This window comes from Camelus ferus, chromosome 6, assembly GCF_009834535.1.
Source record: "Camelus ferus isolate YT-003-E chromosome 6, BCGSAC_Cfer_1.0, whole genome shotgun sequence".
Classification (NCBI taxonomy): Eukaryota; Metazoa; Chordata; class Mammalia; order Artiodactyla; family Camelidae; genus Camelus; species Camelus ferus.
In genome coordinates this window covers 38,086,756-38,100,780 of record NC_045701.1, presented here as the reverse complement: position 1 = coordinate 38,100,780, position 14,025 = coordinate 38,086,756, and the positions used below count along the sequence as shown (strand labels likewise).

At 37.7% G+C, this 14,025-nt stretch overlaps 1 protein-coding gene across 1 annotated transcript; it reads left to right on the top strand.

The window, feature by feature from the left end:
• The first annotated feature begins 5,574 nt into the window (after positions 1–5,574).
• DTD2 (D-aminoacyl-tRNA deacylase 2) lies at positions 5,575–13,807 on the top strand. Its single transcript, XM_006191264.3, has 3 exons — positions 5,575–5,779; positions 8,886–8,955; positions 12,607–13,807. Exons 1-3 carry the CDS (start codon positions 5,669–5,671, stop codon positions 12,930–12,932), a joined length of 507 nt encoding a protein of 168 aa, XP_006191326.1. The 5' UTR covers positions 5,575–5,668; the 3' UTR covers positions 12,933–13,807.
• The last annotated feature ends 218 nt before the right edge of the window (positions 13,808–14,025 follow it).

The window sequence follows — 14,025 nt, the reverse complement described above, 5'->3', positions numbered from 1 at the left end:
CTGGAGTCACTATGAGTTTCACTTAGTTACGACTCTTAAAGACAATAAAAATGGTTCATTATTTTTTCTGTATCAAATCAAATCTAATTCTAATCTTCTTCTCTCAAGGTCCAAATGATTCCAGGAGAGCTCTAAGGACTTAGGTCCAAAGACTTAGGTCCCTCTAATATGCTCTTAGTCAAGGCTGCAAGATCTCTTGAAGGCAGTGGATGCATCCCTTCCTGCCATGTTAAGTTGGGCTGTGTAGAGGGTGCATTTTCACCAAGGCTGGGATCCCAGCAACCATTCTCCTCTAAAGTCTTGCCATATACCCAATGGCTGGGAAAAAAAAGGTGGGGAAAGGTCAAGGACCTTGACTCTTCTTACACTGACTTCACCTCTCTCAACACTTGGAGAATTTAAGGATTTCTGCTAGAAATGTTAACTGCAGCTATCTTTTCTCTGTCTTACCAGCTGTTGTCTTCCCACAAAAAGATGACACAAGAGTCCTCACTGTGGCTCTTAAGACCTCTTCAGTCAGTCTGCCAGATACCTTTTGTTTGCCTTCCAGATCCACACTCAAACATTCTCCACCCAGCTTTCTGCTGTGGAGGCTGGGACATCAACAGGTCCTGATCCTGGCTTCTGGTTGGGTTCTGCAATGGGGACCCCTGGTGGGAAATGGAGGGAAAGAGGAGAATGCGGTCAGGTATTTATTTCCCTAGCTCTCTTCCTAAAGGGTCACCTGGAGTTGGCTGTGCTTCTTAGCAGAAGGTTAACTCCTTCTATTAAGGATCTATGTAAGTCTCTACCTCTGGACTCCAGGCTCTCTCCATTTCTAACTTCAGGACACGGGAATGGTAACATCTCTGCTACTACTCTGCCCTGGGTTACCACTACACTACCCACTATGGTCCCCCTACACCCACACTTTGTAAATAATCCCTTTGTAAATAAAACTTTCTCAGGTTATCCTATTTAAAGTGTGTTATTTGATTGCTGACAGGACCCTGACCAGTACAGTCAGTGTGATAAAATAATCTATTTTTTTCGCTGACTATAAGTAATCTTGACTGTCTTCTTTTCCAAATAATGTGTTTGTTTATGGCATTTATTCATAGATTTCAAAGAACTATATAAAAAATAATTACCACAACATTTTTGGTAGAAAGATACGAGGATAATTTTTTAAAGAGAATAAAATTATGATTCTCATACACATATAAAATCAACATGTGTCAAAGATTTTTATTTCACTCATACTTAACTCAATAAAGAAGGAACCAGTAATATATTATAACCAGTTCAAAAGAGAACTCTAACCTCCTGTATGAAGAATTCCAAATAATTTATGCCAGTACTCCCTAGTCAGGGAGGTGGATCTTAACCTCACCCCTTGAGTATGGGCTGTGATTAGTGATTTGCTTCCAAAGAGTAAATTACAGAAGTGGGTATGTGTGTAAGTTTACAGTGGAGAAACTTGGCAAACACACTACCTTAGCCAGGTGATTAAGGCTAACGTCATCAGCAGTAAGACCTGTTGACAGCATGTACCATTGATGTGAGACAGTAAGAATGACACTTCATCTCTGTGTTCATTCTCCAAAACCCAGTAATTCTGCTCTAATCATGTGAAAAACATCAAATTCCAATAAAGGGGCAGCCTACAATACACCTGACCAGTACTACCCAAAACAGTCAAGGTTATCAAAAACAGGGAAAATCTGAGAAACTGTCACAACCTAAGGAAACATGATGACTAAATGTAACGTGGTATCCTGGATGGGATCCAGAAAAAGGACTAATGAAATCTGAATAAAGCAGGGAGTTTAATTAATATACCAGTACTGGTTTCTCAGTTGTGACAAACATACCATAGCAATTTGGGATGTTAATAATAGGAGAAATTGGGTGAGGGGTATATGGGAAATCTCTGTACTACCTCTGCAGCATTTTTGTAAATATACACCTATTCTAAAATTTAAAGTTTATTAAAGAGAGAGAACAACTCAAGGTGCTATATATTTATAGTCAGGGAAGGAATGCTGAAATGAATTTACAAATGAATGCAAAACTGGTCAATATCCACAGATTAATAATAAAATTTTACATCTTTATAGACAGGAATGATATGCTTATTATCAGTGTTCAAAGAGTTAACTTCTGTCTCTACAGAACTGTAAAACAGCCTAGTCAAAGACAAATCCTAGATAGCCCTATACGACAGGTAAATTCCAGAGACTCCAGCATTTGTTAAAAGGATATCTAGAAATCTCTTTTGCCTATTTCAAAATCTTTCACAATTTTTTCCTACAAAGGATGCAGGTGTTAAAATCACAAAAAATGACCTTACCAGAGGCCTAACTTGACAAAATGGCTAACAGAAGTATACAAACATTCAAAAGGTTATACAATGCTTTGCTAAGTTAACACAAGACTATGAACTGAAAAATAACCCAAAGATCAAGATAATTTATCAGCCTGCCCTGGGGAAACCCTACAGACTGCCAAAGATATACATCATCGCCTTTGAGTTAAAAGCATTTATGTTACATTACCTAGGCAACACACCAGCAAATGGTGCAGTAATAAAATAAGAATTTTAAAAAGCAAATTGAACAAAAGAACAATCAATATCAAGTTCCACACTGAATTCCGTTCCCTACCTGGTTGTACAAACTATTAATGTTAAGGATGGACTCAGCTCTTAGGTGGAAACTGTCATTTTCCCTGGCCTCCTATTTTTGTATGGAGGGGCTTCAACTGGATTAACACTCGAGGCCTCAGTATCTGCCAGCTTTAGGAAAGGCTCTGTGACAAAATATATGGTTACACTTTGGAACATTTGCCCTTGGACTTTTTATTTCAGGCCCTTATTTAAATATGTGTTCCCTTTTCCCTCACAGTCTTAATGCATGTGCCAAGGGACTTGAAGCCAGAATTCACACAGGTCTTTCACAGCTCATTTTCAGACGCCCTGGTAGAAGAGTGACTGTATCTCATAATAAACTAGTAAAGGGACTTCTGAATATAATCTAGTATCCCCTGCTTGACCACAGGCGAAAATGTGCTGAAATGCCTTATGTGAAAATTTCCACTCCATGTCACAGCAATATTTCTTATTAAAAATGAATAAATTAGTATTCTGCTTCTATCTCAGTTCATGTGCATTTTAGTTAGTGGAAACTAATTTCTCAGAACCTGATCACCTCCTTAGGCACTGAAAAAAAAAATCTCTATGCTTTGAAGTAGGGGGCTAGATTTTTTCCAGCCTTCCCTGAAATGAAACCTCCACCTCTTCCAGTTGCATTTCTACTGATTAACATACTCCCATATAAAGCCTCAGGCAAGAGGCTCATTTTAGAGCTAAATCTTGGGAAAAGCTCTGCTTATTCCAAGAACTATGGAACAGATTATAGTTCATTTCTCTTTCCTTTCCTCTTTACAATCAGGAAGCTTAGTATCAGCTGCAAAGGATCTTTCAGAAGTGATTCTCAAATTTTTCATGTTTGTGAAACACTTTTGAATGTTAAAATTTAGAGCAGCCAACTTGAATGAATTAAACCACTTAAAACAATTCTAGATTACTATACCATCTCAGATGGCCTAGAATACAATTGAAATAAACCCACTATCCATATGGTCTTCTTTCAGCATTGTAGCTGTTTGAGAACTATTCCTGCCCAGACAGCAATTTCTAGTATACTCACAAGGCAAAGCTCTCTTATGTTCCATTGAGTCACCATCTTCCTCTAGAGCTATCTTAACGTTGTGCTATGTCTTTTACTTCTAACTTGAAGGAAATTGTACAATGTGCTCCACCTCAACATTACATGTGATGAACATTAATAGTTTTACAACAAAAATTAAAGTTGTATATCTGTGAAAACTTTGCTACATACTTTATCATCTCAGCACTCTGGTCAAGAACCACTGCCTTAACCTGTTTACTTGTTTTCGATTTTCCCCATTCCAATTAACATAATTCTATTTTCTTTACTCCTAATGCTTTATTTTTATTCACATTTCCCTGTTTCATTGCAAGTACAGCTTGCCTTCTTAAATTCTTTGTGGAATGAGATGATACTCAAAATAAAAACAGAAAGTAAATACTCTTTCGTGCCTACGCTCTACTGCCCTCTGCAGGTAGAAGGAAAGAATAAATGAGCCACAACTTTACCTACAGTAATTACCAGGATATCCTCACCTAACTGGAAAGTTTAAAGTAATTGGTAATTTTTGAGAGATTAATCATTACCAAACAGGCTCTAACTATCTGTAGGAAGGATTTCCCAATTTGGCAAAGTCCCTTCACTGTGTAAAAATTTCTGGGAACCATATGCTATTATCAAGAGACCTCCCTAACTCCTACACCCATATAAAGACGGACATCAAAGTCTTCTCCTATTCTGGGTCAAGGCTAAGTGTATCTATGCTGAAGTTCCTTCCAGTTCTATAAAACTTGAGTCTGGGAGTGAAAGAGAAAAGATATATAAAGGTGCAGACAATGTAATTTGTCTGTGCTCTGAAGACAAATGTCAACAAATGTAGGACCCCTGCAATGCAGCAGAGATAATGTGAGATTCTGCTTTGTTTTTACAAAAAGTGTAAAACAGCCGGCAAGATAACCAGCAAACAGGAGGCTTCAATTCTGAGTAGAAAGAGCCGTTGGTTATGCATGTATTATTTTCTTCAGCCACGGTACTTTGTATGGATAGCAACACGTCAGTGATGTCATCTTTTAAAACAACAGACCAGAATGTATAGGAATATTGTGCCAACTGAGCCCAAATCAATGACCTAGGTAATGCAGTCAGGGTAACACTATTATTCTTCATCTAAACCCTCCAAGCCCATAGAAAAATAATGCTAATCTGATGCATGTTCAAGGAATACATTACGGCGGAGAGAAAATCAAGCCCTTGTTTAACTTTATTCACATTCTAATGTGTACTTACAGGAAACATACCACAGAATTTAATACCATTATGTGCACCAGAATATGTCGTTTCAGTTTTAGTAGAATGTTAAAAAAAAAAAATTAACAACCACACATTTACTTGGATAAGAGTATTTTTAACAAAGATATTCTCTAAAAGATTGATCTCCAAATATGTATTCACATAGCCTACCCATATCCTTCCACAACTGAGAGAACGTAATGACTTATAACATTCCTAACAGAGGAGGCAGCGTTGTTTTATTGACGAGGGTAAAGAAAATTTTTGAAAGATCTATAACTTTCAGTTCCATTTCTGCTTGCTTTGTGATTCAACTGACTCTCCCTATTTACCCATCTTCCTAATGGGCATAATACGGACTTAAGCAGATTAAAATGTTTCAACGTCTGGAAACTTTAGCTTTCCGGGCTGAAAAATGTCTTTTTAAAAGGTGTGTAGGGGAGAGACCTACCGGGTCTTCTCACTCGTTTAAAAGCATACACTGAGCGCCTTCTACAGAGTTGGGCAGGTCCTCAGTAAGGGGTTAGTACCTTCACTGTCTTTGAACATCGCACATCCGGGTCACCAGAGAGCCAAACAGAGGCCCCGCCCTCCTGGGGGCGGGGCCACAGGCGCTCAGGGCGTCCGTCCGCTGCATCGCGCGCCGCCCCGTCCTTCCTGAGCACTGGGGCCCAGCCCATTCGTTTCGTAGCCGGAACCCGCGGGATATATCCGCGTGGGCCTGCGCCATGGCTGAAAGTGGCCGGACACCTCAGGCCCGGGCGCTCCTGCAGCAGTGCCTTCAAGCCCGGCTGCAAGTACGCCCCGCCGAGGGGGACGCCGCGGCCCAGTGGGTGGAGGTAACGTCGGCCCCGCAGCCCCGGTTATCCTCTGGCGCGCAGGAGGCTTGTTCTTACCGCGGCATCTCGGTGGTTTGTCCCCCCGCGTCTCCCCCCGAGCCAGCCGCGTGGCGCCGGCCACGTGCTGTGGGCGGGGGACTTCCAGCCGGTCCGTGCAGCGCAGCCCTCGCTGACCTGCCTGGCTTCGCCTGGCTCCTCAGCCCTGCACCTCCAGCCCCTCCCTCGGACTTACTCTCTCCCGGAGGAAGAGTGTGTCCCCGGCTTGGAGCTGCGGGCATTGGAACTGTTCTCACCGTCTGCCTACCTGAGCTCGGTGGTCTTTATTAGGCCTGGCAGCCTCAGACCTCTTGCCACACCCTGCGCGTTTCTCGGGCTGCTGGTGACCTGTGCTAGTCCGGTTTGAGCTTTGATTTAGATTTGTTGCAAGCGCTCAAGATGTGTTTTTGACTTGTGCACCAGATCCTGTTGAATTCCCTCTGAAACTGCAGCTAGGTGTTAGCACAGACATGAGATTGTTCATGAAACAGTTCTTTTTTCCAAGAAACTTTAAAAAATGTGATTTATTTCCTACTAGGAACAAAGACCAATACTTTTATAATAATGTTGCACTGATATCAAACACATTTCCTCCGAAGAATTTAAAACATTTACACCAATATGTTGTCCTACTACTTGAATATTGGCCTTACTAAGACAGCTTGCCCCTATGCAAAATTCCAAGCAAAAACAATTAAAATGTTCTTTAAGGCCCCTATCTTATTTTTGGAGTAAAATGAAAAAAAAAAATTCATACTGATAATGATGAAGATTTTTGGAGGTACTCAAACTTTAATGTAGGAGCAGTTCATTCATTCATCTTATCTGCAGAATTCAGTCCCAGATCTAGCTTCCTTAACACATTACTAGTCATTATTTTAAATGCTACCCATAAACTATATGAGGATGATTATTAAATCAGAATGTTACCCTATGCTAATTTGGAAATATTTACACACATAAACATTCCTATATTTTTGCCCCCCCCCCTTCTTTCTCAGAAATTCATTTGTTTCTTATTTTTGTTAAGGCCTTTTGAAAATTTCTCTACCATATTTTTAAATTGTATTCTTTTTATTTTTGCCATCCTATCCAAAGAATTGCCTATTTTTATACTTGCTTCATGGGACTATAAATCCCAAACTATTAATCATTTAAGTTTCTTACATGCTTCTTTATTTTTTTATATTCCTGCCATATCTCCTTATGTAAAATCACAGATATTTTATTGCAGCCTTCCAAACTGTCAGTTTGTTTATAAACTTTAAAAGCTATTTTAAACCTTTGACTTCCACTCCCACACATGGCTATATTAGTATAAAGAGCTGACAAGTAATTAGATAGTGAGAAAGTAAATTCTTTCCTCTTTCTCAAGCATTCTCTATTCTATTATTAAAAGTTCTCATTTTTAAACATTTCTTTAATTGTCAAAGATTTGAAGATTACTTTGCACGTTCTTAGTTTCATTTAGATCTTTGCTGTCACAGGTTAATGTTTTTCTTCCTGGGAAGTGAACTTCTAAAAGCTCCAGTGAGAATTATCTGTACTTTCCTATATATTTAAAACGTTCTATTTATACCGAAAGAAGCTACAAGGAAAGTGATTCTGACTTGAAGATGGGAATTTGTAGGTCACAATTTAAGAGCTATTGTTGGAAAAAAAAAAAAAGCAAGCTATTTTTGGAATAAAGAGAAAATACCTTAATGAGGAGGTAGTGTGGTGAGTGGAAAGAACAGGTGTTTATTCCTGCAAATAATTAGATACTTAATTCTGACTTTGCGTATGTCCAAGTATGAATATGCATGAGATTCTTCCTTGTGTTGAAATAACCCCAGTGGAGAGGAGGCTGTAATAGTGGTACAGATACCGTATCATTCAACCTGCCATTCCCTACTGTGGGTGTGCAGTGGGGGTGCTTCCTTGTTCCAGGAGCAAAACTGCACTTCTAAATGGTTACTTCTCATCCAGGTAAATCAGATGTGAGTACAAAGCTGCATTTATATTTAAGTAGAATACTATTTAGATAACACATAGAGCCTGTAAGATACAGCTCAACCTAAATGCAATCAACAGATAATTAAATTGAGTCCCTATCATACACAAAACAGTCCAAAAGTGCTTTGGAAGTTAAAACATAAAATAAATTGTTCTTCAGTCCTTAAATTTGTTTTTACATACTCATTTAATAAGCATTTATATAGCTCTTAGTATGAAGCAGGCACTGTTTTAAACACTTTACAAATATTAACTCATTTAGTCTTCATAATAGCTCTTGGACTCAAAAGGTTAATCTGAAAATTAAAAACTTAATGATTCACTCAAGAACAAAATCAAAGTCATTTATCAAGTGTCTCTTTTCCATATAGCCTCTATCCTACAACAGCTAACAAAGAAATATCCAAGTCATTATATAAAACAAGTAAGCTTATATTCCTGATAGCAGACATCCTCTTGATGTAGAACTTAACATGAATGCAGTTTCCAAGGTTTAATTACAGTGTGATTTAAGGCATTAACAAAAATAACAGAAAATAATTGGACAATAACTTCTTGGATTTTTAAAAACAGAATCAGACTTATTTTCATTACCTGTAAGTAAATGGATTAGGAGGAACAAAGAATAATGATGTCAAAAGAGATATTAATCATAGTGTTGTTTATCCATCAACCATATATGATAATGTGAATTCATTTGGTGTTGAATAAATGGGCCCCTGCAAACTAAGTGTTTCTAAGTCTGTCAGCCTTACTTAGGGAGGAGGAGGCTAGTTCATAGTCCTAATGATCTTGATTAGAAGTAAATGTTTGAAGGTATAACTTGGGGCCTTCACTGCCTTTTGGCTATATTTTAAACTTAATTTTTGAAAGAAATGATAACCGAGGTGATTGAACATTGAAAAAGATTTTTATCTTCTCACGTATTTGAGAAGTCAAGTATATTATAAATAGTTTTTTGTCTTCTTTTGCACTTAACCTCTTATCCATAACAGTTGTGAACTTTTATTCATTTACCTCTGTATCTCTATATAGACATTTCTTTCTAATCTGAATTTATTATGGTTTCTCATAGGTTCAGAGAGGATTAGTGATCTACGTGTGCTTTTTCAAGGGAGCTGATAAAGAACTTCTTCCCAAAATGGGTAGGTATTTGATGTTGTTTCTTTTTTAAGAATGAGAGTGAATAGCAATAGATAGATGAACCAGAAGGAGCAAAAAGTGCAGTCTTAAACTGTATGTATGTAAGTTATACATGACTTAACTCTGTGTACTGTTGTTAGCTTTAGCCACATAGGGAGAAACAGATGCTGCATTTCTTAATATAGTTTCCTTATCTCTCAGAGTCCCTAACAAGGGCATATAGGTGACAATATATGTACAAGATGTGGTTCCCATCAAGTCTGTACAGATCAGGCTTACATCATTATTATGGAAGAATTTACACTACCCATTTATGTTCTTCTTTGTAAGAAATGTGTACAAATATGATTCTTGAACCAAGCTCAGTGTCATCACAGCCACACATCCTCCAGGGACAGGCATCTCTGAACAATAATTTACCTGCCTGCAGCTTTCCAGTGTCCTAGATAGCCATATCACTGCACATTCCTTGTGATAATTACATAGGTTCAGATACACCAAATCAAATCATATACTGCCTCAAGACAGTATCTGAAATAGTAATTATGTCCCCAGAAAAAGCCTGCAATAATGGAGCTGTCCCTAAGGTTGGGGACAGGTTATGCTCTCTTCATTATGAAAGATAGTATCCATTAGTTGGACTAGTAAGAAATATAAATTATACAGATGGGTATTTGAAGCATGCGGAAGTTAACCTAGAAGAGCTTCAGTCATGCAACTCAAAGCAAACAGCCCAGTGAGGAACAGCCTGGACAGAGGGCTGAAGCTCCTAGAGGGGATTCTGTGCTGAGACATCAAACGTGTGTGACTTCTTTGTCAGAGGATGAAAACTAGACTTGAGAAGGGACTATGATAGGTGAGGAGGGAGAGCCAATAACTCTAATAGTTTAACATCTGAATCTGGAGGACAAGAGGGAGCCTTAAAGGGGTTAAAGAGAAAATGAAATGAGGGCTCCTGTTATAGAGGATGATTGCCGGGACTTAATGCTTAGGTGCTGGTCATTCTGTCTGTTTTTGCCTTGGATTAAAGCTTTATTGACCATAGAAAGTATATAGTAGAAATCTTCGAAAACAGGAAGAGCATTTTTGTCATTCTGACTTAAGATTGACTTCCTCAAGTTGTTTTATATGTTCTTAAATGAATCTTATTTATAATAGGATGAAATGAAACCAAATCCAAACTGCATTTTGTTTTATAGGGATGAAATCCTTTGTGCTTCCATATACGTCTCAAGTTCACTTTGAATACATTCATGAGAATGTGGTTATTTAAAAACACTAAGGAAGTTCACCTTAACTCTTTTAGTGGATAGTCTAACACAAAGCTTTCATATGTCATGATTCTCAGTATAGAACTGGGAATCTAAGGATCAGATTCTGCTAGGGTGAGTTATAAGCAAAGTAAGTCCATCTATTACTGATAGTAGTAGCTTGTACTTCCCTCTACCAGAAGTCAAAGCAAGCCAGTGTGATGGGATTCTCTTAAACCCCACCTCATACTTATTACATGGATTCAGATCTTTCCAATCAAATCATGTACCCCTTGGGAACATAACAACCAGTTATATCTATAAAGCCTGAAATAGCATGGCTAACGTAGAGATGTGCAGAATCTTCCCCAATTCATCTTCAGTATAATTGGACTGAGATCCAGGGACCTGTCAAAGCTTAACTTCCCACATACATCATTAGAGATACTTGATTGATAACCTGTCTTAGGATCTTTGAGTTTCCAACGTGCCATTAATTCACTGTCTCATTTTAATTCTACTTACTGACATTTGTATTTGTACTATATTTACTTCTACAAACTGATATTTGTATACCAACAGCATTAATTGAATTCTCATTTAGAGCCAGTAGAGGGAGGTGTTTGGAAGTCTAATAAATTGTGCTTACCTCTCTGGCCTGTTATTTCAAAACTGCCTCCTTAATCTGTCACTAGCCTGAGGCCTGGAGAGCTGGATAGTGATTTCCATGGAATGAAGTGCTCTGGAGAATTAGTTTCCTTCTAAGGAATCAATAAGGAGTGCTGGCTATACAGCAAAGTCCTATTTGTAATAGAGAAAATTAGAGGTATTTTAAAATAGGTATTAGTTAAGTGAAAATTGATAGTGCTTAATGCATAGCTTAGGAATTCATTTGGGTGTTCACATTGGCAGGTTTTTACCAGGTTAATTCCTTGATGTGTAGAGTGGGACAACCATACTGAATCCTTGCTAATATTTACTACAGGCTCTCTAATAATAAAACCAGTGACTACCCACCAGAAAGGGTACTTTTTCGACTCTGATTATTCACACAGGAGTGTGAGGGTTCAGTAGTTTTACCGTTTGTCCTTGCAGGACTATTCTTTACAAGCAGAAGTTATTTGTCCCCTTTCTGGAGGTAGGAGGACCCTAAGGGTGTTTACATCAGGCACTTCTTTTCTTTATTGTTTTGAAAATGGCTAAAGTTGAGATGTAAAGACTTTCTATCTTTAGATATTTAGCTACACATAGATATTTATGGTTATTTTGATAGTTCTTATTAGCTCTAAGAGTATAATTTCACGTATGCCATAAAATAGTATTACCATTGAGGCCTGCGCAGGTCCCAACCTGTCCGTGGTTTGGGGTTGCTATCTGCCTCATAAAGCAAAGTAGAAGGTTTGTCTTCTGGGAAGATAAAGTCGTCTTCTCCTCTGATAAAACCTCTCACATAATTGGCTCTGGCATCTTCCAGGAAGAAGGAGTACAGATTGAAGCCTCACGCGCCTGGGTTTTCAGTTGAGATAGAGAAGACAGTGGTTATAACCAGAGCGTCCAGAGTGGGGTACAGTTCCCTCCAGAGCTTGTCTCTGCCAACCCAGCCTGGGCTTCATGACAAGCATAGAAGTATATTCCTTAATAATAATAAAAACATAATAATTTCCAAAAAATAATAATAATAATATTACCATATTTATTTTCTTACATGTTTATGAAGATAATGCCAGTAACTTTGTACCTCTGGATTTACTTTTTCAGCTGACAAGGAATTTCTGATGATTCTTGCTTTCACCTTTATCCTTCTATGGTGATGTCTGTAAAATGATTAGTCCATGTAATAATGCCTTTGAGGTTATAAAACTGCAAAATCAGCTAGCTTATAACAGGATTGAACCTGGAGCCTTTGCCTCAGCTTAGGACTCTAGGCAGCTAAGTTTAAAATAATAAGTGCACCAAGATTTTTATTTAATATTCTTTGTTATGAAGCAGAATTTGGTGTGAGGAGGCTCTATCATGGTCTTTTTCCAATAGGATTTGCTTTGAAATACAAAAAGAAACAAAAAGGGAAAATATTCTCATGTATCCCAGGGCAACAATATTATGAAGTTCCACTATTTAGTTAGTTCTTTAGTCCTTTCTGGATGATCCTGTTGTTAGGAGACCTGAACTGCCAAGTCAGATTTAAAAAACATCGTGCCATTTTCTGCATGAAATTTGGCTTGTTTTTCATGCTTAGATGATTTAGCTTAGTAAGGCAGTTTTTAAAATCTAAAGAGAAACTTTGAATAAAAAAGCATGAGCTGACAAACTGGATTTTAAATGAGATTTGCTGACTAGAGAATTGTTGGTTTTCTTCATGTTTGTCTTTTTATTTTAAAATGTTTCCCTCTCTTCCTCACCCAGTTAATACACTGTTAAATGTGAAATTAAGTGAAACAGAAAATGGCAAGCACGTCTCTATACTGGATCTACCTGGCAACATTCTTATCATCCCTCAAGCCACCCTTGGGGGGAGAGTAAAAGGAAGAAACATGCAGTATCACTGTAACTCTGGCAAAGAAGAAGGGTTAGAACTTTATTCCCAATTTGTGACTCTCTGTAAAAAAGAATTAGCTGCTAACAGTAAGTGTGCCGAAGCTGGGGTTGTGGTGGAACACGGCACTTACGGGAACCGGCAGGTGTTGAAGCTCGATACCAATGGACCATACACACACCTAATTGAGTTTTGAGAAATTAAAAGTTTCTACAGTTGTTTTCTGGTATAAAATGATCTGGGGTATAATTAGATTTTCGTCCCCTTCTCCTTGAGTATACTAATCTGCAGCATTTTTAGGCAAGAAAATCCTGGGTCCCATCCATAACTCTGCAGCCTGCTTAATTGGATGATCTTGCCAAGTCACCTAAACTCTGGATCTCAGTCACCCTTTTTCCTGCTTTCCCTATACAACACACGAGAATTTGAAAAATGCCTTCTATTCACTTTATGGGCATTGATAAGAACATGGAAGTGAGCTGTACTTAAGCATTTTGTACTTAAGAGAGAGCTGTACTTAAGCATTTTGTAGTGAAATTTTGTGCAGTCAAGAAAAATGTATTTCTTATACCTTCAAATGTACTAATATGTAATAAAAATCATATTTGTATCAAAACTAGGTAAAACCTAGCATAAACTGATTATAATTTTATTAATTTTGTTTTAGTATTTCAGATTTCCATATTTTGAATGGAAAAATATGCAATTTACTATTCTTTTTAATAATATCTATGAAAGTATAATATAGAAATGTTATTATGCATTTTAGTATTACTTTCTAAGGACATCCAAGTGCTTTAAATTTTTTTTAAGAATTTTTAGTTAATATAGGAATGAGGTATGGGGGATTAAAAGTTGTTTTTATTTAATATACCAATGGGTTAATATCTGTTCCTCTTTGTTTTACCAACACAATGTATGTCTCATGTTCTGTCTTTGGTTTTTAAAAGTTACTGCTTCATGAAATTAGTGTTAGTTCATAAAATTTTCAGGAAGTTCCTTTCTTGTCAATTTAGACTGCTGTAAAAGGAATAAAAAGGGAAGCTTTCTACTGGAATTATTTGAAAACAAGTTGACTTGTTCATTTCTGTTTTATATACTTAATGATTTGGAGCCAGTATCATGTTTTCTATTAGTGAATATTTGTGTCCTCCTCAAAAAAAAATCTCATATGTTGAAGTCCCCCAGTGTGGTAGTATTTGGAGATGGGGCCTTTGGAAGGTAATTAGGGTTAATAGGTCATGAGAATAGGGGCCTCTTGATGGGATTAGTGTCCTCATAAGAAGAAA